Below are 26,649 nucleotides of genomic sequence, written 5' to 3' on the forward strand. Positions count from 1 at the left end.
GTGTGCACAAAGAACTCAGGTTTCCCTGACAACCACAATGCTCTTCCCCTCTCTCTTCTTAGTAAGTAGGAATGCTCTGCCCAGCCCTCCCTTGCTTTCTCTCTAAGCAGAAGTCATTCCCCCTTGTTACCTATAACCGGAGAAAGCATGCCCACTAGGAAACTCCCACTGGCCTGAGAGCAGCGAGTTGCTCAAGTTGTGATCAAAACCTTCCTATAGACATGACCAGGCTGGACTCTCCAGACAATGGAGGTCTCCATGGAATTATCTCGTAGGTATAGAGCAACATTTTTTGTCATGTCATAGATGAGCTCTTTTATCATCATGAGGAGGCTATGGAGGTTTGGATGGAAATGTGTTTTAGAGTAGAAAGAGACCCAGAGGGGGAAAAGGTAAAACCTTGTAGATGTTGGGAATCGAACCCGGAACGCTGTGCCTGGAAGAGCACTGGCGATACCACAGAGCTACATCACAAGGTTGATCAGCAGACTGATTTTAGCCCATATCACGACATAAAGGTTGAAGCCACATTCCTAGGGCCTGAAAGAATCCATATCTCATCTTTGTTTATGATTTATAGCTTGTTAATTTAGTATTTTATGGAATTTTTAGGTTATTTAATATAAGAAAAGTATCTATTGAAAATGGAAAGAAAATGATATTAATAACAAGAATTTTGGTTCTCTGCAAAACATGTGAGACCCACAATAAATACACTGTATTGTGTCAAATTCATGATAATGTCTTTCTGCAGGGTTAGGAAGATCAGGGCCAGAGGTTAGGAAGATGGCATTGCAAGGTTGGATACAGTGAGGCTGGGACCGTTTTAGCTTTCTGTGCCTTCCTTGGGGGAAGGCTACCAGGAGCTCCCTGAGACCCAAGCTGTACAGCAGCATGATTACAGGATAAAATTATTTCTTCAGAAAAAAAAGTACATTTATAAAGGCACCGAGGAAGGATAAACTTTGAAGATCAGACAGTGTTATGGGGACAAACATACAGATGTGCCTTGATCCCACCCCTAGAGGAAACAGTCTTTTATCCTTGCCCTTAGCTTATAAGAACTCCAGTGAAGCCCATTTTCTTCACTACTGTGTTCACAGGCTGCACGTTTGGATCAGCTGCTATTTGGCAGTTTGAGCCACTGAAGTCCAAGGTGCAGCATTGTGTTGATGTCATAAAGCTATTTGGTTGGATAGCATATGGAAGAAGTAGACCTCAGAAAGGAGATTAACACACAGTGCAATAGCCTAGGTGATGGCCAGAAGACTGTGACAGGCATCATAGCCACGTACGCCCTTGTATTCTGCTTATGGAGAGTGTGGTGCCTGCGTCTGACCATGTCGGATGCTTTACATTTAACCCAGCATATATGGTCCTTTGGTCTCCAATATGGCTGTCGATGTTCAGTCATTCTTCTTATTCCACATGGCACAAATATATGTGTTGTGTAGAACTTCTTGTCCAGCATCGTGAACATTCTGGTTCAAGAGCAGTTTGTGACCGTGAACATGTCTGAAGGTGTCCCTTCCAATTTTGTCAGTTCTGTGTGTAAGGTTGCCATAGGAAGATAAGGACCTACAGTTGGCACATTGGGAGCAATCATGACAATTCATGCTTCCATCTGCACCGAGATCTCTGAGGGTAAGCTCTCTATCATCTTCCTCCCCTTTTTCACCTTCATGGTAAGCAATGCCTTAAAAGCCATCATTGCCATGGATACATCTGGGCTGATCCTGGGATGGAACTTTTGTCTATGGAGCTGCACTGTGGCGAGCTCTCTTAGGATATGGTATATCATGTATTGCTATGAATTCATTTGGAAGAACAGGGAGCCTCTAGTGAAAGTCTGGTATAAAATATGCTTCTTTGTCTGATGCCCACTGTCAGAGGCCATGACATGGAATTGTTGACGGAACATCATGATTGGAAAGAGCAAGTGTTGATTAGGAGACTGTGCTCTCAAATATGTCTTGGACCCTCTACCCAAAGGCCATGAGTGTTACAGTGATGCCTGTTGAAGCTTCATAACTGATTGGGAAAGGTTGATCCAGACCCTTGCTCTCCAGAGACTGTGGGTGTTAGACAACCATTGGTGTATTGTGCTAGGGAAAGAACAGTTGATAGTATTTTTTATTAGATATCTTTTATTTACATTTCATGGAACTGTTCTTGCAAATAATATTCTGTATTTTAAGGATGCTATAACCGAGAAACATTTATCCTAGCTAAATTTGTGATAACTGTGTTGCTGGATCGCAGCATCTTCCTGGATGCTGAAAGACATCTATAGACTATTCAATAATACTGCGATATTATTATTATGCAGAAAATGCTATTATAGATACTGTTTAGAAAAGAAGGACAAAACAATAATCTCCTTAGTGTACAGATGCAAGTTGTATTTTAAATACTTTTATCTGTGTTTGACTAGATTCAAAACACAGACACATTTGGACTCCTAAATGTAGCACCTATGGCCTTAAACAATTTGTCTGTCACAGTTAGCAAGTTGGGTTCCTATAAAATTTTCATATTTTGAAAGCTTTTGGAAGGTCATATAATTCTCCTGAAGCCACAATAGTCCAATGGCTCACAGAAGTGGCAATACATGGGCCATTCACTTTCAGCCCAATGATTCTGCTGGAGCACAGTTGCACAGAATGATTTTGAAACCCTTAGTCAGGTTGATTCTTTGAAAAGTCTTTGTATAGCAGTTGATACACTGACAAGTGTGGAATGTAAAACCATGCCAGGAACTTTGGAAATATGGAGTAGTTTGAGACCCAGAGACTCGGTGAGCACACACCTGAGATTTAGATGACTCCCAGCTCCCTTCCAGGCTCCTGACATGCCATGCATCTCACATAAAAGAAAGAGACAAAGTTTGGAGCTGTGATGAAAGGATGGACCATCTAGAGACTGCTGTATCCAGGGATCCATCCCATAATCAGCTTCTAAACGCTGACACCATTGCATACACTAGCAAGATTTTGCTGAAAGGACCCAAATATAGCTGTCTCTTGTGAGACGATGCCGGGGCCTAGCAAACACAGGAGTGGATGTTCACAGTCAGCTATTGGATGTATCACAGGGCTCCCAATGGAGAAGCTAGAGAAAGTACCCAAGGAGCTAAAGGGATCTGCAACCCTAATGTTGGAACAACATGATGTACTAACCAGAACCCCGGAGCTCTGGTCTCTGGCTGCATATGTATCAAAAGATGGCCTAGTTGGCCATCACTGGAAAGAGAGGCCCATTGGACTTGCAAACTTTATATGCCCCAATATAGGGGAATGCCAGGGCCAAAAGAATGGGAATGGGTGGGTAGGGAAGTGGGGGGGCGCTATGGGGGACTTTTGGGATAGCATTGGAAATGTAATTGAGGAAAATATGTAATAAAAATATTAAAAATTAATAAAAAAAGAAAAGTCTTTGTATAGCAGTTGATACACTGACAAGTGTGGAACGTAAAACCATGCCAGGAACTTTGGAAATGTAGAGCAGGTTGAGACCCAGAGACTCGGTGGTCACACACCTGAGACTTAGGTGACTCATAGCTCCCTTCCAGGCTCCTGACATGCCATGCATCTCACATAAAAGAAAAGTGTCCTATGATCATGTAGGCACACACAAAAATTTCTCCAAACTAATGAGGTACCTAGAGGCCTGGAGGGCTTAGCCAATAAGCTTCCCTTCTCAGAAATTCCTCCCTTGAAAAAGTCTTCAACGTCAGTCCCATCCTGAGAAGTGGAGTATGGTTTTATACATCTATTTTCTGTCATGAAAATAAACTGCTTAGAACTGTGGACCGTCTCTTCATTAAGATCCACCATGGGGAGCTATGAAGAAGGCCTTCAGAGCTGCAGCCTAGTCTCCTGTAGAAGTTCTCTCTGTGCACCCAGCCACAACAGCCCCCAAGCCTGCATTCACCAAGCCTGCATCTGCCAAGATAAGGACAATCACCCCACATGAGACAAGCTGGAACTCCCCTTATCTCCTGAACTCAAGCTAGGCATTGTCCACAGCCCTCTGGCACTGGCTCTGTTCTCTGCCTTTCTGTAACTCCCAACAGTGCCTGGATGTCCAAGTGTCTAAGATCCCAATGGCCTTGGCCTTGTCGCAGGCCCCAGGGAACTCTGAACCCCCTCTGGATTTCCCACATCTCAGACTGTACTTTTCCTACACCTGCAGTGGTGCCTTGGCGCTTCCCTACAGCCCAAGACAGGCCCTGGAGGAGATTACAGATAAGTGCAGTCAAACTACCCAGGTTCTGCCTCCCCAAGGGGCTGTGCCCAGTGGTGGAGCAGACTTGGGCTCACAACCTTACAGGAAATAAAGCATAAGTGTAGAAAAGTCTTCAGGGGAAAATAGAAAAGCATCATAGAGTACATAACATATAAAACCATAAGTGGGTGTGTAGCAGTTACTTTTTATTGCTGTGATAAAACACCATAACCAAGGCAAGTGGTTAAAGGATGGACTTATTCAACTTATAATTCCTGAGGGATGAGAGTTCATCAAGGTGAGGAAGTGCCTATGGCAGCAAGCAGTAGACATGGTCCTCTGAGCACACATCTCAAATGACATCAGGAAGCCGAGAGAGAGAATTTGCAAAGCTGAGTCTTTTAGCTTTTAAACCATGCCCCTAATGACATATTTTCTTTAGCAAGGCCATACTTCGTAAGACTCCCCCAAACAACCACCAACTGGGGAACAAGTATTCAAATGCTGAGAACAGGGGGGACATCTCATTCCAACCACCACTGGATAACTATTGAAGGAAGAAAGGAACCAGTAGTCATGGGGTCTGGGATGGCAGCAGAGGAGGATAAACAAGGAAAAAGGAAGGCTGGAGCGATGGCTTAGCAGTTAAAGGAACTGGTTGTTATAACAGAGGACCTGTGTTCAATATCCAGATCCACATGCAAGCTGAAAACTATGTGTAACTCTCCTGTCCAAGTAGGATCTAACACCCTCTTCTGAATTTTACAGGGACCAGACATGTATGTGGTGCACAGACCTATGTGCAGACAAAAGAGCCGTGGGCATAGAAATAAGTAAATATGTAAGGAAAGGCATGAAAGAAAATGGCATAATGAATCTCTCTTTGTATGATAACTTTTAAGCCTAGTGAAGTATGTATACTGATCAGCATATGCATATTTCTGTAGATTCTGTGTTTTTTCTGTTAGTGATTTCTGTTTTAATTCTTCCATATTTAATAAAACAAACTATGTTTATTGATTTGCATCTGTTACCATTTGCATTTCAAAATGAAGTGTGGTATATTTTAGCGGAGATTCAGTGGGGTGCCAAGAAGAATCTTTATGCCATATCTACTAATAAAATATTCTGTAGGGGTCTCTTAAGTCCATTCTAAATATGGTCTACTCTAGCTCTGATGTTTCTTTGTTCGTTTTAATTTGGATGATGTGATGTTTTATTTGGATTGTCAAAGGGACCTATGATCATGAAGACATGCCTTTGAGAGATTATCTAGATTAGCTTAGCCTCTGGGTGTGTCAGTCAGGGATTTCTTTTGGTGGGGGTGGGAATTGGCTTAACTGAGGTAGGCAAACTCACCCAAAATGTGGGCGGCACATTTTATGATCTGGGTTCCTGGACTGAATTAAAAAGTGAAAGGGGTTGTAAGTAGGAATATTCATCTCCCTCTGCTTCCCAATTGTAGATGCAGAATTACTAGCTGCCTAAAGCTCTGTTCCCATCACTCTCTGCTGTAATGGACCATACTATAGAATGGTGAGCCCTGTTTAAAACCTTCATTTTTTGTTTGTTTGTTTGTTTTCCAATTTTTTATTAGCTATTTTCTTCATTTACATTTCCAATGCTATCCCAAAAGTCCCCCATACCCTCCCATCCACTCCCCTACCCACCCACTCCCCTACCCACCCACTCCCTCTTCTTGGCCCTGACGTTCCCCTTTACTGAGACATATAAAGTTTGCAAGACCAAGGGGCCTCTCTTTCCAATGATGGCCGACTAGGCCATCTTCTGCTACATATGCAGCTAGAGACACGAGCACTGGGGGTACTGGTTAGTTCATATTGTTGTTCCACCTATAGGGTTGCAGACCCCTTTAGCTCCTTGGGTACTTTCTCTAGCTCCTCCATTGGGGGCCCTGTGATCCATCCAATCGATGACTGTGAGCATCCACTTCTGTGTTTGCCAGGCACTGGCATAGCCTCACAAGAGACAGCTATATAAGGATCCTTTCAGCAAAATCTTGGCTGGCATATGCAGTGGTGTCTGCATTTGGAGGCTGATTATGGGATTGATACCAGGGTGCGGCAGTCTCTAGATGGTCCATCCTTTCGTCTCAGCTCCAAAGTTTGTCTCTGTAACTCCTTCCATGGGTGATTGTTTCCAATTCTAAGAAGGGGCAAAGTGTCCACACTTTGGTCTTTGTTCTTCTTGAGTTGCATGTGAAAAGCCTTCATTTTTATGTTGCTCTTCCCAGGGTATTTTAGTACAAAAACCAGACAAGGAACCAACACAGAAGCCTAGCTAAAGAAGAAAAATGAAATATCACTACTGATATGGAAATTATTATTGAAATTACTAATATTTATTGTACCAGTACCTATATGACTTTTTATATTAGTGTTTATTATATGAAACTGAGAGCCCAAAGATTTGGAATCTTTATGTTCATAATAGTTATATGTTCTTGATAGATTAGTAAAAATTCTTTTTACTAAAATTTAGCTACTATCTTTATTCTCTCTAATTTTGATTGAAAGTCTACTTCATCACATATCACAACAGCTATTGGCTTATTTTCCATAGATACTCACTTGTTAGATTGCCTTCCATCCTTTCACTCTTTGTCTATAAGTGGCTGTGCCAATCAATTGTGTTTCTTTCAGACATCAGAACAATTGCTCCCATTTTCAGCCCTGCCAGCTAGTCTTCATTTCTTTACTTGTGAGTAGAACTCATTTATGTTTAAAACTATCATTAAGAGATGTTTAGGACTGAAGGGATGGCTCAGATGTTAGGAGCACTGCCCGCTCTTCTGAAGGTCCTGAGTTCAATTCCCAGTAACCACATGGTAGCTCACAACCATCTATAATGAGATCTGGTGCTGTCTTCTGCCCTGTAGGATACATGCAGGCAGAATGCTATATATATAATCCATATATTTATATATACACGTGTATATATACACGTGTATAAATTTCCTTGTGATTTTGTTGGTTCTCTTTTTTATAGATTATTGTTTATTTTATCTTTTATTGGTATAGGGATTTGCTGTTTTACTGTGTTGGAATTGATGGACTTCTTCATAGTTCTCTGTTCTCATAATCCTCCAATTAAACTAATTCTTCTTGTGCTTTCATGATGAAAACTGTCATCCTTTAAGCGTTTGCTTAAATGTCATTAATACTTGATAAATAATAAAAGATATCCCTAGTAGATATGGTCATCACGGTTGATAACACCCTCACTCTTAAAACATTAAAGATGATGTTCTGTGCTTTTCTACCTGTAAAGGGTTCCAGTGAGAAATTTGGTGTTATTGTGATTTTTCTGCCTTGGCATGTCACTCTGTGGTCTTATTGACCTAAAGCAATTAATATACTTTCCTTGATGGTATTTTTAAAATTTTGAGTATTGTATACAATGCAAAGTTTCTTCTCTATGGAATGCTAAGTGTCCCTTGACATTAGTATTCAGTTGTCAGGGACTGGCCAGGAATCATGGGACTTTTCTAATAGTGGTGTGTTGACTGAAGAGACTGCTTAGTTACAGGCATTGTCTGTATTCTCGTTTTGGGGACCTCCCATTAGATTGTATCAGTAATCCCCCTCCATTTTACAGGCATATCTACTATCACCTTTCCTTGGAGAAAGGAGTTCAGTGTTATGTCCTCTTTGGAAGAAGACGAAGGTCTAAGGCCACATTCCTCAGAGGAACAAGAGATCATGTAGAATAGGAACAAATACCCAACTAGGCAATAATAAATGTCCCACGCTAACCTGTTCAAAGTAGAACTACATGGGAAATACACATTGAGTCCTAACTCTGCATCATAGTCTAGAATAGTCCTACCTCCCATGGCTCTGAGGCAGGCTTGACAGCAAGGTGATCATTCTTCTGAACAGGTTAGGTGGTGGTGCCTAATCCTTTGTCCTCCTCAAACTTATCACCTACATAAGTGTGGGCCCCGAGAATAGAACATTTCCTTTTTTTCTTGGCCACCTTTAAGGCTAGTGTGAAGAGTATGGGCTCATTTATTTTTTACTATTCTTCCAGAAAGCCCTAATCATAGTGGTCTATGTTCTCTTCAGTTGCAAAGATATATGCCTGGACACCTAGATCAGACAGAAAAGGTCTTAGGTAATTTGAATTAGAAATGTAGATTTTTTTTGTTTTTTTTTTTTTTGGTCCCAAAGGACAGAGAAATGTTATGACATTTACTTGGTCAAAGGAGGTGGTTCTAGAAATGATAATGAAAGTCATAGAATACTATAGTGTGTAGGTGTTTTTCTTAATTAACTATGCTAAATTCGTCTAGGTTCCAGCATTGGCAGACTCGAGCACTCTGTTTGGTCAGCCCCAAGCAGCCATCTTGTCCTGATTCCTATGGCCAGTCTGTTACTAAGCCACTGTCCTGGTCAAAACCTCACCCCAAACTAGCTCTCTTTCCTCTTTTTCCTCTTGTTAAGCTGACTGGGTCAGTCTTTCCTGAAATGTCTGGAGGTGTGGTCTCCCTTTCCCCCACCTGCTTGAACCTGCTTGCTCAAGGGTGGAGCTTCCTGCTCATTCGTCCTGCCACGCCTACTGCTGGACCCTGTCGCTTTGTTGCCTGGAGGCACACACGTGTTCGTCCTGCTACTGGACCCTGAGTTACTTGGCGGGAAATCGGGTTCCCTCCCCCTTCCTTTATAACTGAGTGTCTGAAAATAGTAAAATTGAGCTTTGATCAGAATCTTGTCTTAGCTTCATTCCCTTCTCTCACCGCCTAGCCCCTCTTCTCTTACAGGTTTCCAAAATGCCTTTCCAGGCTAGAACCCAGGCTGTGATCTGCTGGCCGGACACAACATTTGGCGAACCAACGCGGGACTGAGAAACGGCAAAGGATTTTTGGAAGAGACACTGCTGGTTTGGAGCTCCATGGAATAATTAAAGGATAAAGGAAATTCATACCGGAGAAGGTATGGGCTAAGCTGAGACAGCGTTAAGCCCGAGCACTGGTTCACTTAGGTTCAGCAGTGAAGCTTAAGAGGAGCTAGGCACAGGCGGTAGGCCGTGGCTGGAAAAAGCTACATTGTTAGGTGTGAGAAAGGAAAGGGTTTATTAAAAGGAAATTAATACAGGCGGATTGCCGCAGTTATAAAAACTGCATCATGAGGGAGGAAATTGTCTCAAATAGCAGGAGTACTCTGCCCCCATTTTGTGTCTTGTTTAATGTCTGGTGCACCAATCTGTTCTCGTGTTCAATTCATGTATGTTCATGTCCAGTCTGTATGAATGAATGTTCTATGTTTTATGTTGGATAATAAAGATGGTATAAAAAACTTTATCTGCAAAGCCAAGAGCTGCCACGTGTTTCAGCCAAAAACCAGACACGTGGCAGGAGGGACCCTGATGGAAAAAATGTTCGTTTTAAGAAAAAGCAGCGAGTGCACAGCCTCTTAGTTTCGAATCTGATAAATGGTTCATGATTAATGTGTTTGACAATGGTAAAGTGCTTTTTTATTCTATGATTGTAGCTACAAAAATTAATATTCTGATTGGTCTAAAATTAACTGCTTCATTTGGTTCTTTTTCTAAAGAAAATGTGTTCTGCATGTTTTCGCATTCAGCTCATAAGTTGTTGGTTAAGATTAATAATTGTTACATTGCTACAGATGGTTAATGTCAAATTTGATAACTCAAGTTTAGAGTCCTTCTGACACGTGGCCTAAGGCAGCCCTAGAGGCTAGGTCTCTAAAGATATTTCTAGTTTAGATAATGATTAATGTGGTTCCTATTCTAAATAGTAAAATTTAAGATAAGATTTAAAGCAATGCCTCTTTATTAAAGCGTTAAAGCTTGCTTTAATAGGTATTCATTGGTATTAATTGACATCCAAACTTCGTAATATGATAGTAAAGCTTCTAATATTGATTTTAAAGGTGATAAATTGTTTTAAACATAGGTTTTGCTTTCCCAAAGTTATAGGTATTATCCTAACCTTGCACAAAAAACTTAAAAATTATGGTTAAAACTGCCATTGTTCCATTGACTGCAGCTTGCAGTTTGATTGCAAATTTAAGATTGATGCTCAGATTAAAAAGTATTTTACCTTTGAGTCAATACAGGGCTCTGGGCAGCCCCAGAGCAGCTTGTGGTCTTTTGTTTTGCAAACAATGCCTAAAAAGGTTTTTCCCTGTGTTCAAGAAAATTTCTTTTTAACAGTGTTACAGATCTATTCAGATGTTTAAAATAATGATTAAATTCAAAGATTTTTGCTTCTAGTAAACTGGTAATCACTAGAAAATTTTGCCTCTACGTATGGCTAATATAGCTTTACATTATGTAAAAAAAAAAAATGTTTATTTCTGCTTCTTTACAAGAAGCCAAAAGTTTTAATCTTTCAGTATATATTGTTTCCTAAGTGGAAAGTATTTTATTAACTAATGCTTCTCAAGGGAAGTTTACCTTAAATCCTTGCTCTCACCCAAAAGATTCAGAGACAGTATCCTTTTATTACTTAGTGTTTTAGTTTACTACAAAAGGTTTTACAAAAAATAAAGAAAGCTTTTATAATTGTTGTTAATTGGTAATTAAAAATTAGTTGTGCCCAAGACAATTCTTTGGCCAGAAAAAACATTATTGTAAAGTTATTTTTCTCATCCTCCCAGCCAATCGTTGGCCCACGTGGGCCCAACTAGCTGCTGTGGGACGAAGTCTTAAGACACACAGTTGCCCCTGTTCCCAGCACAAATCATCTGATTGTGTGCTGTAGATGGTGTTTTAAAATGCTGAACAATCAAACCTTAATTTATATATTAATAGTCAATGCTATATCTCTGAGCTCATAATTACTTAAAATTGTTCGTCCCTCAGATACTATTAATTCTCAAATTTACAGTTGCTTATACATATTTCTAGTTAATAAATAAATAAATTATGCACGTGTGACTCTTAATAACTTTTCAAGCTTTCTAGTTACAACCGTTCCTTAAAAAAATGATTGAAAGTGCAATTAGTCAATGCCCCTTTACAGCCAAATATTTAAAATGTTTTGTCCAAAAAGTTATTAATTCAAAAGGTTAGAAATTGTAAAATTTTAAACTTTAACCTCTTAAAAGATAAAAGAGAGAAATTGTATCCCCATATATACTATTTAGTGCATTTCCATGCACACTATTTAAAACATACCTTTATTTTCAAAATTTGAGATTAAAATGTCAAATTTAATAAATGCTTTTTAGTATCTTAAAAGGATCTACTTATTGGCTTATAGATTGATCCTAAAACAGCTACCTTATTAGGAAAGGGAAAAACAGGTTCTCTCCACAGAACCCTACAGAAGCATATTAGTAATTCGTGTGCTGAGCTGACAGGTAAGTTAACTCAGTGTCCTGATTAAAAGGACTAAAAGATTAAATTCATGTTTTAGATCCATCCTTGCTTGTCATTTTTCCAGTTTAGACTAGCTTCTAGCCTTTTAACTTTATGACAATAGTACATCAGAGACTGTATATTCAGACTTAATAAAATTAGTCATTTAATAGAGTCATAATGATTTTTCACTTTTCTTCAGTGTGACCAGCCATTCTAACTCAATCTTAGACTGGTCTAATATTCAGTCCAATTATTAGAGATTCCTATATTCTAAATTACCTAGCAAAGTTAATTCAGAACGTATCCCCCAAGGTCACCAAAGGCTCATCTTGCCTTATTTGTCCTAAACTTTTTGCAAACTGATATTAAAGGTCAGTCTGCAGCGGATGGCCACTGGCATCCAGTTACTTCTAATTCTTATCGATTAATAATTAAAAAGACCCCCTAACTACGAATGAAAGGGTAAGGATCCGGTTCTAATCTGGGGAAGGGGCTCAGTTTGTGTTTTTTCGAAAGATAAAGATAGAGCATGGTGGTTGCCAGAGAAATTAATTAGTCAGATGAACGCACATTCCAAATCTTATAAGTATCACCTTGAGGACTAAAATTCCTCTTTTGCTTAAAATTCAGCTGGAAACTGAAGCTCCCAGAAAAGCTGTTTTCCTGCTACTCTCTGAGCCGGCTCCTCCACAGGAGGCCGGAGACTAGCCTTAGCTTTAAAATTTACAACTGAATAAAGTACCTTGACTTCTCCAAAAAGAAAATTTGCATTGCTACTCTCTCATTGTCTAGATCTCTTTCTTTTTTCAAGTAGGTCAATCTACATTCTCCTGCTGGACCTGCAGGCGTGCCTTCTCCTCCCCTAAGAGCAAACAGGTGGTACTGCTAATGTCCCTTCCAAGGACATTCCAGCACGTGGCTTTCAGTCTGAGATAGGATTTAGATTTACCAAGAGAGCTAGGAAAGTAGAAATTTCATATATTTACAGAGATTAGTTCTTATTTTGATAGAGATGGGCTTAGTCCCATAGCTGGCCTCTGGCTTTTCACCCTTGCTGTTACTGCAAGGTGTCCTTAGTTCCTCAGGCTAGGAAATAACAGGGATGAAGAGGAAAGACTTCCAGCTCCTATTTTAACCAAAATTAGTGGTGTTAATAATGACATAATTCTTGTCTAGGCCTTGCTAAATCTGAGGTTGACAAGTCTCATATAGAGACCATGCATCGCTCAGAACTGCGTGTACTGATTCATAATGATATGAATACAGTATGGGTACCGCTTGGCGCAGGAGATTACTGCGGGGGAAGGTCCAGCTTGACCGTTTCTGAGTTCCCTGTGCGACACACCTGATTTGAAGGAGGTTGGTATCCAATTCCAGCTAAAAACCAAAAATACCTAAGGCTCTGCCTCCCCTCCCCAAAAGATACCAAGAGCCACAGATGTGGGTTGTTATAACGCTCACGGGAGGAATCGGGTCAAAGTCCACCCAAGTCAAGGTTAAAGGCCCACTCATCTACGGATGAGAAAATCATTTGATCACCTCAATTAAGCGTTGCCTATTTTAACTTAATTATTAGGGGGGAGAGAGGTTGGAGACCTTACTGTCAAAAGGGCAAGCCCTTCACTGCCTCCCACCCAAATAAAAAAGCCAACTGGCCTTGTACTAAAGAGCTGGTCTTACCCCTTCTCCCTGTTTCCCTGCCTGTCATCCAAAATTTCGGAGGAATATGAACTCAGTGTTATTCTTTATAAAGCGTATTTCAAATTTGTTTAGTCAAACTTAGCCAGGGTTCCAACGCCCTACTTAAAATGCAACCAGGAAGTTACCTATTCAGCACTAATTAACATTATAAAGTCAGAGCCTACCGCCCAGCACTATTCTGTCATTAGTGGTTTACTAAGATAATAAGGACAGTCTTAGCCAGATACAGTTTGCCATTAGAAAAGTTAGGGAATCACACGGAAACAGGTTTTTTCTTTAGCCCTAAGAACTCAGGCAGAACTATTGCGCATAGATAATTTTTCTGCCTCAGGCCAGCCTTTTCTTTTTTTATTTTTTTTGTTAACTAATGGGAGGATATGTGGTCTCCCTTTCCCCCACCTGCTTGAACCTGCTTGCTCAAGGGTGGAGCTTCCTGCTCATTCGTCCTGCCACGCCTACTGCTGGACCCTGTCGCTTTGTTGCCTGGAGGCACACACGTGTTCGTCCTGCTACTGGACCCTGAGTTACTTGGCGGGAAATCGGGTTCCCTCCCCCTTCCTTTATAACTGAGTGTCTGAAAATAGTAAAATTGAGCTTTGATCAGAATCTTGTCTTAGCTTCATTCCCTTCTCTCGCCGCCTAGCCCCTCTTCTCTTACAGGTTTCCAAAATGCCTTTCCAGGCTAGAACCCAGGCTGTGATCTGCTGGCCATACACAACATGGAGGTGCCACTTGCAAATCCCAGGCCATCCACCCCATGGCCAACTGTGGATATGCTCTCTTCAACCTGTTATCCTCTGTGTTTACCTCTCCCCTGGAGCTCGGTCCTTTGATCATTCTTCCCATTCCAAAGTCTGGCTGAATCCTTCCCAGCTATGTTCTTTCACTCTGGACCACCTAAATAGCTGCGAATGGAAAACCCTAGACATTCTTAGTTTAAATTCAACAGATGACACAACCGCTGGCTGTGGAATCTATCGTCCTAAACTCATCAACTATTTCATGTTAGAAATCTTCTGGTGGCAGAGGTTGCCACCAGGTCTAACAATTCCCCATCTACATCTTGGCTCTTCTTGTTCCCCACCTCACCATAAAAAAGACTGTTTTCCTCCCGAGTCCCCTCTTCCTCTCTCTAATCCTGAAGGCCCGCCTTCTCCTCTTTGACAACAATTGGCATCTTTTTATCTTTATTAGCCAATCAATTAATGAGGGGAAATTCCCCTATAGAATACCACCTTTTTCTGTAGCTCCCATCATCTGAAGATTTTGTGTTAAGCCACTTTAGGAGAAAGGGAAATTGAGAATTATGCCCACTTTGGCATAGCATGAAGTTTTGAGGAACACTTGTGGATGAAGACCACCTAGTGAAAAATGACATGGGCTGAACTATTTTTAGAATATCAGGTTTTTAAAATTTGTATAAATAAATTGTAAAATTTATCTGTTATAAAGATAATTAACCCAGCTAAGCCTCAAAATCATCAACTCATTTTTTCCAAATTCCATTTTATTAGTAAAACAAGTAAAATCTGATTTATCAATCTTCACACAGAACTGCAGAGAAAGCTGAAAAGCAAGGCCTACTTTTAAAACCAAATGCATCAAATTATGAGTTTTGGGGTCCTTTCACTAGTGACCTATGTTTGTGGTATCTCTTTCCATACTCATGGTGCAAAGCCCAGAAGGCAAGGCTCTGATCTTTTTAGTGCTCATCTGTAATAATCATGTTTATTTAAAACATAGCCACTTGTGAATATTTACAGTGGGACTATCTACATTATTTCCTTTTTTCTATATTTCAGCACTTCCTTTAACCCCATTCCAAGCAAAGAAAATTTCATAATTCTTTTTTTTTAACTAGGCAAAGAATTTTATTTATATATTTATTTCCAAAACTTATTCACAGGCTTCTTCAGCTTTATTTGCTGCAAAGAATCAATTAGGTATAAGCAAAAACTGAAAAGAGCTGCAGTGTCCAGGGGACTTGGGCATAAAATATTAGAGATCTAGATTTCATCAAATCCATAATAAACAAAAAAATTCAAAAGCAGTCATGATATAAAATAGCAGCTCCTGTAATTTCTGCAAGGATCACCTTCAGAAGTTGCTTCAATTCAGTTTGCCTCATTCTTAGAAGCCTCATCAAAATTTTCCACCAGATCAGGAACTCCATCATCATCATCCTCTCCAGTAACAAGTGGCACTTTTCCATCCACAGATTGTTTGGGCAGAGCTTCAGCCAGTCTCCTTAAACTAGTCAGACTGTCTGCACCGAGCTGGTTGAGGATGCTGGGAAGCATTTCTGTTAGCTGCTTTGTCTCAGCGTGGCCTGTAATGGTGAAGGTGTTTGCTGCCAGAGATGCCTGAACTTTAGGGTTGTTAAAATGGATCACAGTTTCTTGGTTTGTAAACATGTTCACCTCTTCAATACCAGAGATATTGTTTAACCCTAACTTCTTTAAGGAGAACTGCAGTTTTTTATCATCTGCTGTGGCTGTTCTGTGAACCACCTTCTTCCTTCTTTGAGCAGTTCCTTTCCAACCAATGCGCACTTGTGCCTGCAGTTTGGCGAGTTTCTCCTGGTTCATGATCCTTTCTTTAATCTTGTCGGAGTGGAAATGGTGCCATGTGGGGAACTAAGGTTCACGCTCAGGGGGTCACAGGCAGACCTGCTGAGAGAAGGTGCACACACGTGGGGACACAAGATGGCAGCTAGAGGGAGGCCGGAAGTAACACCTTTATAATTATTTTAATGTGCATACTGTTATTTTTTCTTGATGTTATTTAGTTATATACATTCTTGTTCACATGAATATTTATTTTCCTTGCAAAAGTATATCATCAAAATAAAGAGATGTCTGAGGTTGCTTCAGTGTTCAAGTCTGCTTGTTTTCTTTTTTCTAGCTTTTGTTCAGTTATCCTAAAGATGACTATGTTTTATAAATATCCATGACCGTCCCAACAGTAAGGCAGCTACACTTCTTCCTGGGAAGAAGATACTGTGGGAACAGCTGCTGAGGCGGCTTATCAAGCTGCACTTTCCCCACAGGAGCCTCCCATGGAGTTCTATGGGATACCACACAGATGGGGTAAGATGGAAGTGGGTTTATATACATTTTGCTTTAAGCTACCAGAGAAGACAAAGATGATATGTTTGGTCACCCACAGCTCAAGTCAGTGGACAGTATGACCGTCACCATCTGACATGCCTGCCGTGCCTTACATGCAGCAGCTGCATGTCTTCTCATAGCACTGGCACCAAAGGACAATTGACAGGAGGAGGAGGAAGGAGAGAGGGGAGTTATATCATGCATAGTTTCATTTCATTTAGGCTTTCTACCTTATGGCATTGCTTTTCTCAGGTAAGGATTAAAAAGGAACATGGCCGTGCTTACTAAAACGGAAAAAGGACATTAGTTAACAAAAGTCTATTACACTATATGTATAAAAATATAAGAAGATAATGGAAAAACCAAAGCAGATGTGACAGATCTGTACATTAGGAAAGACTTGCTGAGTGCACTACTGATTGTACAGACACATGGCTTTCCTTTTATCTCAGACCTAGATACTGGCTTCATGTCCTCAGAGAAGACAGAGGATAAGGCCAAAAGTACCCCAGATTTGTGACATTTCCCATATCTACTGGCACTATGTGGCAGCAGAGTTTTGAGTCAAGCCTTGTTCTTTCTCTTTGTGTATGTAGTGTTTCACCAAAAGCTTTAAAAACACCCAAAAAATGTTCATCCTGTTCCTTCCTCCCATCAAGATCAGTGGTGACAAGAAGAGAGAAGTCCTGGGAACACCTAGGCATTGAAATGGTGACACTGGACATGGACAGGCAGCAGGCAGCCCTGTCTCTCAGGTCACTTTTCAGGTGATGAGTGTCACTGCCCATGACATTAGACTGAGGTATCTTTAGCTCTGTGGGCTGACACCACTGTCTCATCACACCTTCAACTGGACTAACTACTATGTGGCAGTGAAACTTTCCCGATGACAGGCAATGTTCTTGAACTTTAGATATGGTTTCAGAGGAAGATGGGGCCTTTGGCTCAGAAATGTTGAGGCATCTCACACTGTTCACAGTGGGTTAAGGCTGGATGATTCAGAAACAGACAGGCAGTCCAATTCCCCTGAGCACCCTCTTTATCTTGTGTGTCTTGGATCTTTGGTGCTTTGATGGTGAACCTTGGATCTTTGGGTTTTGGTGGCACAGGGCCTACAAATCCAATACTGTCATTAAAGTTATGAATAGTGCTGGGGTTAAAATGTGGTCCTTGGGCTTGGAAAAAATCAATTTCTTTGGTTAAGCAGTCAATGTCAATCTGGAGTTGTCCATTACAACTTCTCAACTGGTGCATTTCTTTGAGTGAAGGTATTTGGGATATGGAATTTGATCTCTTCAGGTACCTTTGAGTTAGATTATTTTCCATCTCATTGACCTCAGATTTGAGTTTATCCAGCTTTTTCTTCTGCATCTCATGCTCTCTTTGAAGCTGTTCCATCCTGGCCTTGTGGTGCACCAACAGGGCTCGTGTATAGGCAGCATCATCAGATCCCATACTCAGTTTCTGGGCTTTGCTTATTCTTTCCACATGTGCTGAAGGAGGGTCCTTGAGGTGCTGAATGTTTTCTGTTTCTACATAATGGTCAGGATGATTTAGAAGATGTATAGTTTCAAAGGTGGGAGAGAACACCCCTGGGTGGTGTATGCCTGTGTATCTGTATGCATTTTAGGTGTGTGTGTGTGTGTGTGTGTGTGTTCATCTAATGATTAAGAAGCAGAGAAAGGAGAACCAGGGGCAATTTATTGTCTGTCAGATCATGCTCACAGTGATCTACTTGGTCCAACTAAGTGGTACTTCTAGAAGTTTCCATTAACCCCCATTCTTTTTTTTATTTTTATTTTTTTTATTACGTATTTTCCTCAATTACATTTCCAATGCTATCCCAAAAGTCCCCCTACCCTCCCTCCCACTTCTTTACCAACCCCTTCCCATTTTTTTTGGCCCTGGCGTTCCCCTGTACTGGGGCATATAAAGTTTGTGTGTCCAATGGGCCTCTCTTTAGTGATGGCCAGCTAGGCCATCTTTTGATACATATGCAGCTAGAGTCAAGAGCTCCGGGGTACTGGTTAGTTCAGAATGTTGTTCCACCTATAGGGTTGCACATCCCTTTAGCTCCTTGGGTATTTTCTCTAGCTCCTCCATTGGGAGCCCTGTGATACATCCAATAGCTGACTGTGAGGATCCACTCCTGTGTTTGCTAGGCCCCGGCATCGTCTCACAAGAGACAGCTATATTTGGGTCCTTTCAGCAAAATCTTGCTAGTGTATGCAATGGTATCAGCGTTTGGAGGCTGATTATGGGGTAGATCCCTGAATATGGCAGACTCTAGATGGTCCATCCTTTTGACACAGCTCCAAATTTTGTCTCTGTAACTCCTTCCATAGGTGTTTTGTTCCCAATTCTAAGAAGGGGCACAGTGTCCACACTTTGGACTTCATTCTTCTTGAGTTTCATGCGTTTAGCAAATTTTATCTTATATCATGGGTATCCTAATTTTTGGGCTAATATCCACTTATCAGTGAGTACATATTGTGTGAGTTCCTTTGTGACTGTCATTAACCCCCAATCTTACTATCAAATTATGAATCATGATTAATCATCATTAATTAATTTAGTGATAACGGCAGAACTTTCATGGTCAAATTACTTCTCAATAACTGAATCCAGTAGTTGGCGACCAAGACTTTAAATGAGTATTTGAAGTAGGGATTTCAATATATACAGCCACATATAAACTAAACAGCAGTACACTTACTTGGTTCAGTATATTAACACCTATGAAAAGGGCAAGATTCGTGTACTCCCTTTGCATCTAAATCTCTTTTGCATGTTTATCATCTGATGTTGTCAAGAATGTGAATAATTTAGATATAAGGACTGACATCCATAGAATTCCCGCTCTTTACTCCTCAATCTTAACTTAGGAAGCAAGACTAAAGATATAGGAGCTATAAAGGGACAGAAAAAAGAGGGAGAGAAGGATGGTAACCAAGAGAAACAACACATGCACATGAGTGCACATGTGCATGCATACCTTCATGCATGCTCACATGTGGATACACACACACTGTTTAGGGAATTTATGGTCACAATATTAGGATTCTCTCAAAATTGTTTTCTAAGTGAGCTTGGAATACACGTTAGGATCATGTGATCTAATAGCTACAGAAAATCACCCTGTGCACTGTGGCCATATACAAACTGAAATGGTAGCAGCTAGTCATAGACAATAGAGATAGCAGAGAATATCAGAATTGGTTAGTAGTGTAGAATGGGATATGAAAAGGGATTTTTGTTGTTATATATATCAAAATGATTGTTCACCATGAGCAAGTAGGCTTCATCCCAGGGGTGGTTCAATATATGGAAATCCAACAACTTAATCCACAACATAAATAATCTCAAAGGAAAAAAACCACATGACCATCTCATCGGATGCTGGAAAAATCCTTTGACAAAATACAATACCCCTTCACGTTAAAGTCTTGGAAAAAACAGGAATTCAAGGCATATACCTAAATGTGATAAAAACGATAGACAGCAAACCAACAGCCAACATCAAATTGAATAGAGACAAACTTGAAGACATCCCATTAAAAACAGGGACAAGACAAGACACTGTCTTCCCATTTAATAATACAGTACTTGAAGTTATAGCTAGATCAATTAGAGAGCAAAAGGAGATCGAAGGGATACAAATTGGGAAGGACGAAGTCAAGTTATCATTATTTGCAGATGATATGATAGTATACATAAGCGACCCCAAAAATTCTACCAGAGAAGTCCTACAGCTAATAAAAAAAATAAACATAAGCAAAGTGACTGGATATAAAATTAACTCAAACAAATCAGTAACCTTCCTCTACACAAAGGATAAACAGAATGAGAAAGAAGTTAGGCAAACAACACCCTTCAAAATAGTCACAAATAATATAAAATACCTTGGTGTGATTCTAACTAATGAAGTGAAAGGGCTGTATGACAAGAACTTCAAGTCTCTGAAGAAAGAGATCAAAGAAGACCTCAGAAAATGGAGAGATCTCCCATGCTCATGCATTGGCAGGATTTATATAGTAAAAATTGCTATCTTGCCAAAAGCAATTTACAGACTCAATACAATCCCCATCAAAATTCCAAATCAATTGTTCATAGAGTTAGAAACAGCAATTCTCAAATTCATTTGGAATAACAAAAGACCCAGGATAGTGAAAACTATTCTCAACAATAAAAGAAATTCTGGAGGAATCACCATCCCTGAACTCAAGCTGTACTACAGAGCAATAGTGATAAAATCACATGGTATTGGTACAGTGACAGACAGGTGGATCAATGGAACAGAATTGATGACCCAGAAATGAACCCACACACCTATGGTCATTTGATCTTTGACAAGGGAGCTAAAACCATCCAGTGGGGAAATGACAGCACTTTCAACAAATGATGCTGGCTCGACTGGAGGTCAGCATGTAGAAGAATGCAAATTGATCCATTCTTATCTCCTTGTCCAGCAGGGAGATAGAACCTGACGAGACCACCTCCAGTAGATAGATATGTCCCCCATTTTAGAGATGGGGACATCCACACTTCTCAAAAATCTTTAACCCAGAATTGTTGCCATCTAGAGGAAACACAGGGACAAAAAAATTGGAACAGAGACTGAAGGAAAGGTCATCCAGAGACCACCCACCATGGGGTGCACGCCATCTGCAGACACCAAACCTCATCTCTATTGCTGATACCAACATGTGCTTGAACACAGGATCAGAAATGAATATTAATAAATAAATATCATAATCATAGGAAGCCTCCTCTGTAACAGAAAATGGAACATTCTTAAACCAATGGAACTTGGTGAGCAGAAGTGATTCAAATACTGGTTTAATAATATGCTCATATGACAGCCAGGAATGGGCACTCAGGGAAATTGCAACCATTGAGGGGAGGGCAAAAGTATCTCCTGGCATGAGTCCTGCCTTTGACAGAGCATAATTCTACTTTCTGGAAAGTGATACTTTTTTGTCTCCAAACCGTGATCTAGTAATGCATCTCACAAACGGTATAAAACCTTCCATCACACATATCTGCAGACATCATTTTTCCCACAGCTTCACAGCTGATTGATAGGCTGTAATTGTGCACACCACAGTCTCTTCGTGTGGAAGGAGTGGAAATACCCACATTTAGTGTAGGTTTATGTGTGAGACATCCTGAAAGCTCACTCCTTGCACAGTACACTCTGCACGTTTTCTCCCCACAACCACTTAAGTTATTTATCATTGTATCTCTGGCCCTTATCAGGTTCACAAAAGGGTAAGCACTTATACAGAGGCACACATATCTAAGAAGAGGAAGCAATAGGAGGGTATATGCACGTGATAAATATGAAACATAATGGTGCTTTTTTAATTACATTCAGTCTTCTGAGAAAGTGAGATTACAGTTTAAGTACTTGCCTGTTAAATTCGATATGATAACCAAAGTATGCATGATCTTAACATTTGGTCTGATGTGACAATTTATTTTAGATAAAGGATTTCTTTTTATTGTTTGTCTTTTTAAACATGTGTATGCATGATTTCTCTGTGTGTATGACTGTGCATCATGAGTGTCCCTGGGGCCTTCAGAGGTCATAAGAGAACCTCTTAAATGCCCCTGGAACTGGAGCTATACAGTTGGGAGTCACCAAATGTGTGTACTGGTAAGCAAACTGTGGTCCTCTGGAAGAGCAAAAACTGCTTTTCATAGCTGAGTCACCTCTCCAGCCCTTTGTCATAGTTTAAAATATATATCCTTATTGCTTTTCACATAAATTTACTTGAGACCATCTCAATTTTGTTGACTTCATGACTAATACTTACCCCGATATTTGGGACATGAGTTTGGCTAAGAAGTTATTGCCTGAGGATGAAGCTCAGTGCCAAAACACTTGCCTTGCCAGGTGTGATGTTTTGTATATCCTTGGAGCAGGGAGTGGCACCATGTGAAGGTGTGGCCTTGTTGGAATAGGTGTGACCTGGTTTGAATGGATGTGTCACTGTGGGTGTGGGTATAAGATCCTCACCCTAGTTGCCTGGAAGTCAGTAACCTTTGGATGAAGACATAGAACTCTCAGCTCCTCCTTCTCCATGACTTCCTGGATACTGCCATGCTCCCACCTTGATGATAATGGACTGAACCTCTGAACCTGCAAGCCAACCCCAATTAAATGTTGTTTTTTTATAAGACTTGCCTTGGTCATGGTGTCTGTTCACAGCATTAAAACCCTAACTAACACAGAAATTGGTACTGGGAGTTCGGTATTGCTGTGATAGGCCTGACCATGCTTTTATTTGAAAGAATGTGGATTTTTGGACTTTGGATTTGGAACTCAGTGGAATGCTTTAAATGGGGCTTAATGGGTCATCCTAGTAGGAATATGGAAGACTTTGTTGCTGGGAGTGATTTGAAATGTGTTGACCTGGCCCAAGAGATTTCAAAGGAGAAGAATTTCAGTATGTGGCATAGAGACTGTTTTTGTGGTATTTTGGTGAAGAATGTGGCTACTTTTTACCCTTGTCTGAAAAGTCTGCCTGAGCTAATGTGAAGAGACTTGGATTAATCGCATTAATTGCATTGACAAAGGAAGTTTCAAAAAAGCCCAGCAGAAATTTTGTTCTCTGGTTAAGTCTCACAAAGAGAAGTTTGAACAAGCATAGCAAGCTTAGAAAGGCAAAATATAAAATATATGGTTCGAGTATTAAAGCCATATCAGGAAGTGAAATGGAGCAAAATCCTGTGTTCTAGGAAATAACAGATTAAGGGAGTGGGAGCTTGAGGCAAGACACTACCCAGCTGAATTTAGATCCAGGCATGGTGGTACACACCTTTAATCCCATGAGACAGGCATGCTGATCTCTGCATTCAAGGTCAATCTACAGAGCAAGAAACGGGATATCCAAGCTTAGGCAATGAAGGATTTAGAAAACATAAAGCTAGTGATAATGTAATAGTACAAGGGGATCATGTTCTTGTTCCTGTAAGCAGCAGAACTCGGCAGCTTCAGCCATGTGGCTCTGGCTCTAGAGTTAAGAATGGAAGTAACTACTGGGAAAATTGATGCTGGATAGCTGGAGCTAAGGAATATAGTAGTGATTAAGAAGAGACCAGCATCACTGAGGTGAAATCTTCTGGAAATTGTTTTCTGGGAGCACAAAGAAGCTGTGTTCCAGAGATACCCAAGGTTGTACCTCATGCTGCGGCTGGACTTGGTAATGTGTAAGAGTCACTCAGGTGGTTCTGCTTATGAAGGGATGAAGGGATCATGGAGAGAAGCTGAGGCTTACCACTGTGAGAGGCCAGGGAAGGCCATTGGAGAAGGTGAAGCCTCAGCTGTAGTTGATGGCCCAGGACTGAAGGGGTCATGCAAAGGATTTGAGGCTTGGCACCCTGAAGAGAGTCTATGAGAGGCTACTGGTGAAGCCTAGTTGGAGTGGAACACCCCAGATGTCAGTACCATAGGTTGATCACCAAGAACAGCAGCTGTACTGGAGTGGAACAACCTGAGCTTAGAGTGCTACAGAAGGCAGAACTGGACAAGTGATGCCAGCCCTTAGGAGGAGTCCAAAAGATCAAGTGGAATTCCAGACACTGAAACAAGAAGCTGTAACATAGAAAATTGCCTTGGAGACTCAAAGATGTTAAAGATGCCAGAGCCATGGGATACATGCTGAGGAAAGCTGCAAACAGGGAGTCGAACCAGCCCAGGAGAAAGCAGTTTGTTGCAGTCAACAAAGATGAAAAAGGAGTGGAGTTCTGAAGACCACTTTGACATCAGCCATGGAGATGCAGAGTTTGGAGTTTGCCCAGCTGGTTTCCTGCCTTGCTTTGGGGATTACAGTTAATTAAGTTGAATGAATCTCAGAAGAGACCTTGAACTTTGGACTTTTAACATTGTTGAAACTGCTATAGACTATGAGGACTTTGAAAATTGGACTGAATGCATTTTGCATTATGCTATGTTAGTATGGCCCCCATAGACTCATGGTTTGAACAAGTCTATGGGGACCAGGGAGTGGAATGTGATGGTTTGTATATCCTTGGACCAGGGAGTGGCACTATCTGAAGGAGTGGCCTTGTTGGAATAGGTGCGACCTGGTTAGAATGTGTGTGTCACTGTGGGTGTGGGTATAAGATCATCACCCTAGTTGCCTGGAAGTCAGTCTTCCACTAGCAGCCTTTGAATGAAGACATAGAACTCTCAGCTCCTCCTGCGCCATGCCTTCCTGGATATTGCCATGCTCCTTGCTCCCACCTTGATGATAATGGACTGAACCTCTGAACCTGTAAGCCAACCCCAAGTAAATGCTGTTTTTTATAAGACTTGCCTTGGTCATGGTGTCTGTTCACAGCAGTAAAACCCTAACTAAGACACCAGGCATTTTTGAAATCTTATGCCATTCCTTAGCACCAGGCACCCAGCTAAAAAATGAATTAAAAAAAAAAAAGTGTAGCCCAGGGGCCTTGAACTCGTGATCCTCCTGCCTCTGCCTCCTTCAGCAAATCCTACTGCTGTGCACCACCACAGCAAAAAACCTAGGATAGCAAAAACTCTTCTCAAGGATAAAAGAACCTCTGGTGGAATCACTATGCCTGACCTAAAGCTGCACTACAGAGCAATTGTGATAAAAACTGCATGGTACTGGTATAGCGACAGACAAGTAGACTAATGGAATAGAATTGAAGACCCAGAAATGAACCCACACACATATGGTCACTTGGTCTTTGACAAGGGAGCTAAAATGATCCAGTGGAAAAAAGACAGCATTTTCAACAAATGGTGCTTGCACAACTGGTGGAGTTATCATGTAGAATACAGAAGTGGATGCTCATTGTCATCTATAAAATGGAACACTGGGCCCCCAATGGAGAAGCAAATAAAGCACCCAAGGAGCTGAAGGAGTCTTCAACCCTATAGGTGGAAAAACAATATGAACTAACCAGTACCCCCAGAGTCCGTAGCTCTAGCTGCATATGTAGCAGAAGATGGCCTAGTTGGCCGTCAGTGGAAAGAGAGGCCCATTGGTCTAGCAAACTTTCTATGCCCCAGTACAGGGGAACAACAGGGCCAAGTAGTTCGGAGTGGGTGGGTGGGAGAGTGGGTGGGGGAGCGTGTGGGGGACTTTTGGGATAGCATTGGAAATGTAAATGAAATAAATACCCAATAAATAAATGAAAAAAAGTGCCTTACACAACAAACCCAACTGATACAAAGGTTAAGGAAAATATCAGTAATAATATTAGATTGTAACACACTACTTTTCGATGCAAAAAATCCTTGAAAATAATTTACACTATTATATGAAAATATCTTCAAAACTTATCATCTAGAGTAGATCTTAATCACAGCTATATGGAATTCTGAAACATGATACAAGTCAACCTACTTACTTTGCAATGAATTTGAAACATTCACCTACACCAACTCCATTCTAGGCTGTTAAAATGCAAAATTAAATATTAAAAGGATGCAATTTGATAGAGATGATGAAAACAAATGCTTCATAATCTAAAGCTGGAGTATTTAGAATATTTTAGTAATTTGTGATCACTATTGTCCATTGCCAACTTGAAAGGAACTAAAATCAAGAAATAAAGGGCACACCTGTGACCCAGATCTTGAGGCTGGGAGACACAAGTTTTTGATGCAGATCTTGAGTTGGGATGACACATGCACTAATTCCAAATCCATACCTGCCTTTAATCCTGATCTTGAGGCACACCTGTAGTCTTGGCCAACAATATGATGGAATCTCATATAAGGACAGTGGAAGAAGGAAAGGTTTATCATTATTATTATTATTATTGCCTGTTTGTGCTTCCTTTGCCATATACCTATTGGAGCAACTTCTTCAGGATTCCAGCTTATGCAAAAGACCAGATGAAGCACCCAACCTTATGTGACTTGCAACTAATAGATTCTTAGACTTCCCATTCATAGCTGGCCATTGTAGGATTAGTTATACTACACCCTGTAAGTCATTCCAATAAATTAGTTTATGTATGTATTTATGTACAAATGTATGCACGTATTATGTATACACAAACATATTCATTCTCTTAGTCCTGAGACTCTTGAGAACCGTGACTAATACAAATGGGTACAGGAAAACAGGATTGGCAAGATGGTTCAGTCTGTAGACACACATGTAATCAGGCCTGAAGACTGGGTTCAATTCCCAAAGCCCAAGCGTGGAAGTTCAAAGTTTTAGAGCACTGACTACTCTTTCAGAGGTCCTGAGTTCAATTCTCAGCAACACGT

General features: G+C 40.7%; 1 protein-coding gene and 2 pseudogenes across 3 annotated transcripts; 1 reads left to right on the top strand and 2 right to left on the bottom strand.

Annotated features, from left to right (window-relative positions):
- Positions 1-221: 221 nt before the first annotated feature.
- LOC110289207 (presenilin-associated rhomboid-like protein, mitochondrial pseudogene) lies at positions 222-1,877 on the top strand (annotated as a pseudogene).
- Positions 1,878-15,382: 13,505 nt separating this feature from the next.
- LOC147004523 (transcription factor BTF3-like) lies at positions 15,383-15,881 on the bottom strand. Of its 3 annotated transcripts, none has more exons than XM_085837576.1 (2): positions 15,500-15,878; positions 15,383-15,442 (listed from the first exon to the last, which is right to left on the bottom strand). In XM_085837576.1, the coding sequence occupies exons 1-2, from the start codon at positions 15,867-15,869 to the stop codon at positions 15,396-15,398; spliced, it is 417 nt and encodes a 138-aa protein (XP_085693702.1). In that variant the 5' UTR covers positions 15,870-15,878; the 3' UTR covers positions 15,383-15,395. The 3 variants fall into 3 exon arrangements, with proteins under 3 accessions (XP_085693702.1, XP_085693700.1, XP_085693701.1); XM_085837574.1 differs by having other exon boundaries at positions 15,383-15,701; positions 15,810-15,869; XM_085837575.1 differs by having other exon boundaries at positions 15,383-15,881.
- Positions 15,882-17,336: 1,455 nt separating this feature from the next.
- LOC147004524 (TGF-beta-activated kinase 1 and MAP3K7-binding protein 2 pseudogene) lies at positions 17,337-21,839 on the bottom strand (annotated as a pseudogene).
- Between the last annotated feature and the right edge of the window lie 4,810 nt (positions 21,840-26,649).

The sequence above is a fragment of the Mus caroli genome, unplaced genomic scaffold, assembly GCF_978045245.1.
Source record: "Mus caroli unplaced genomic scaffold, Mus_caroli_1 scaffold_5, whole genome shotgun sequence".
Taxonomy (NCBI): domain Eukaryota; kingdom Metazoa; phylum Chordata; class Mammalia; order Rodentia; family Muridae; genus Mus; species Mus caroli.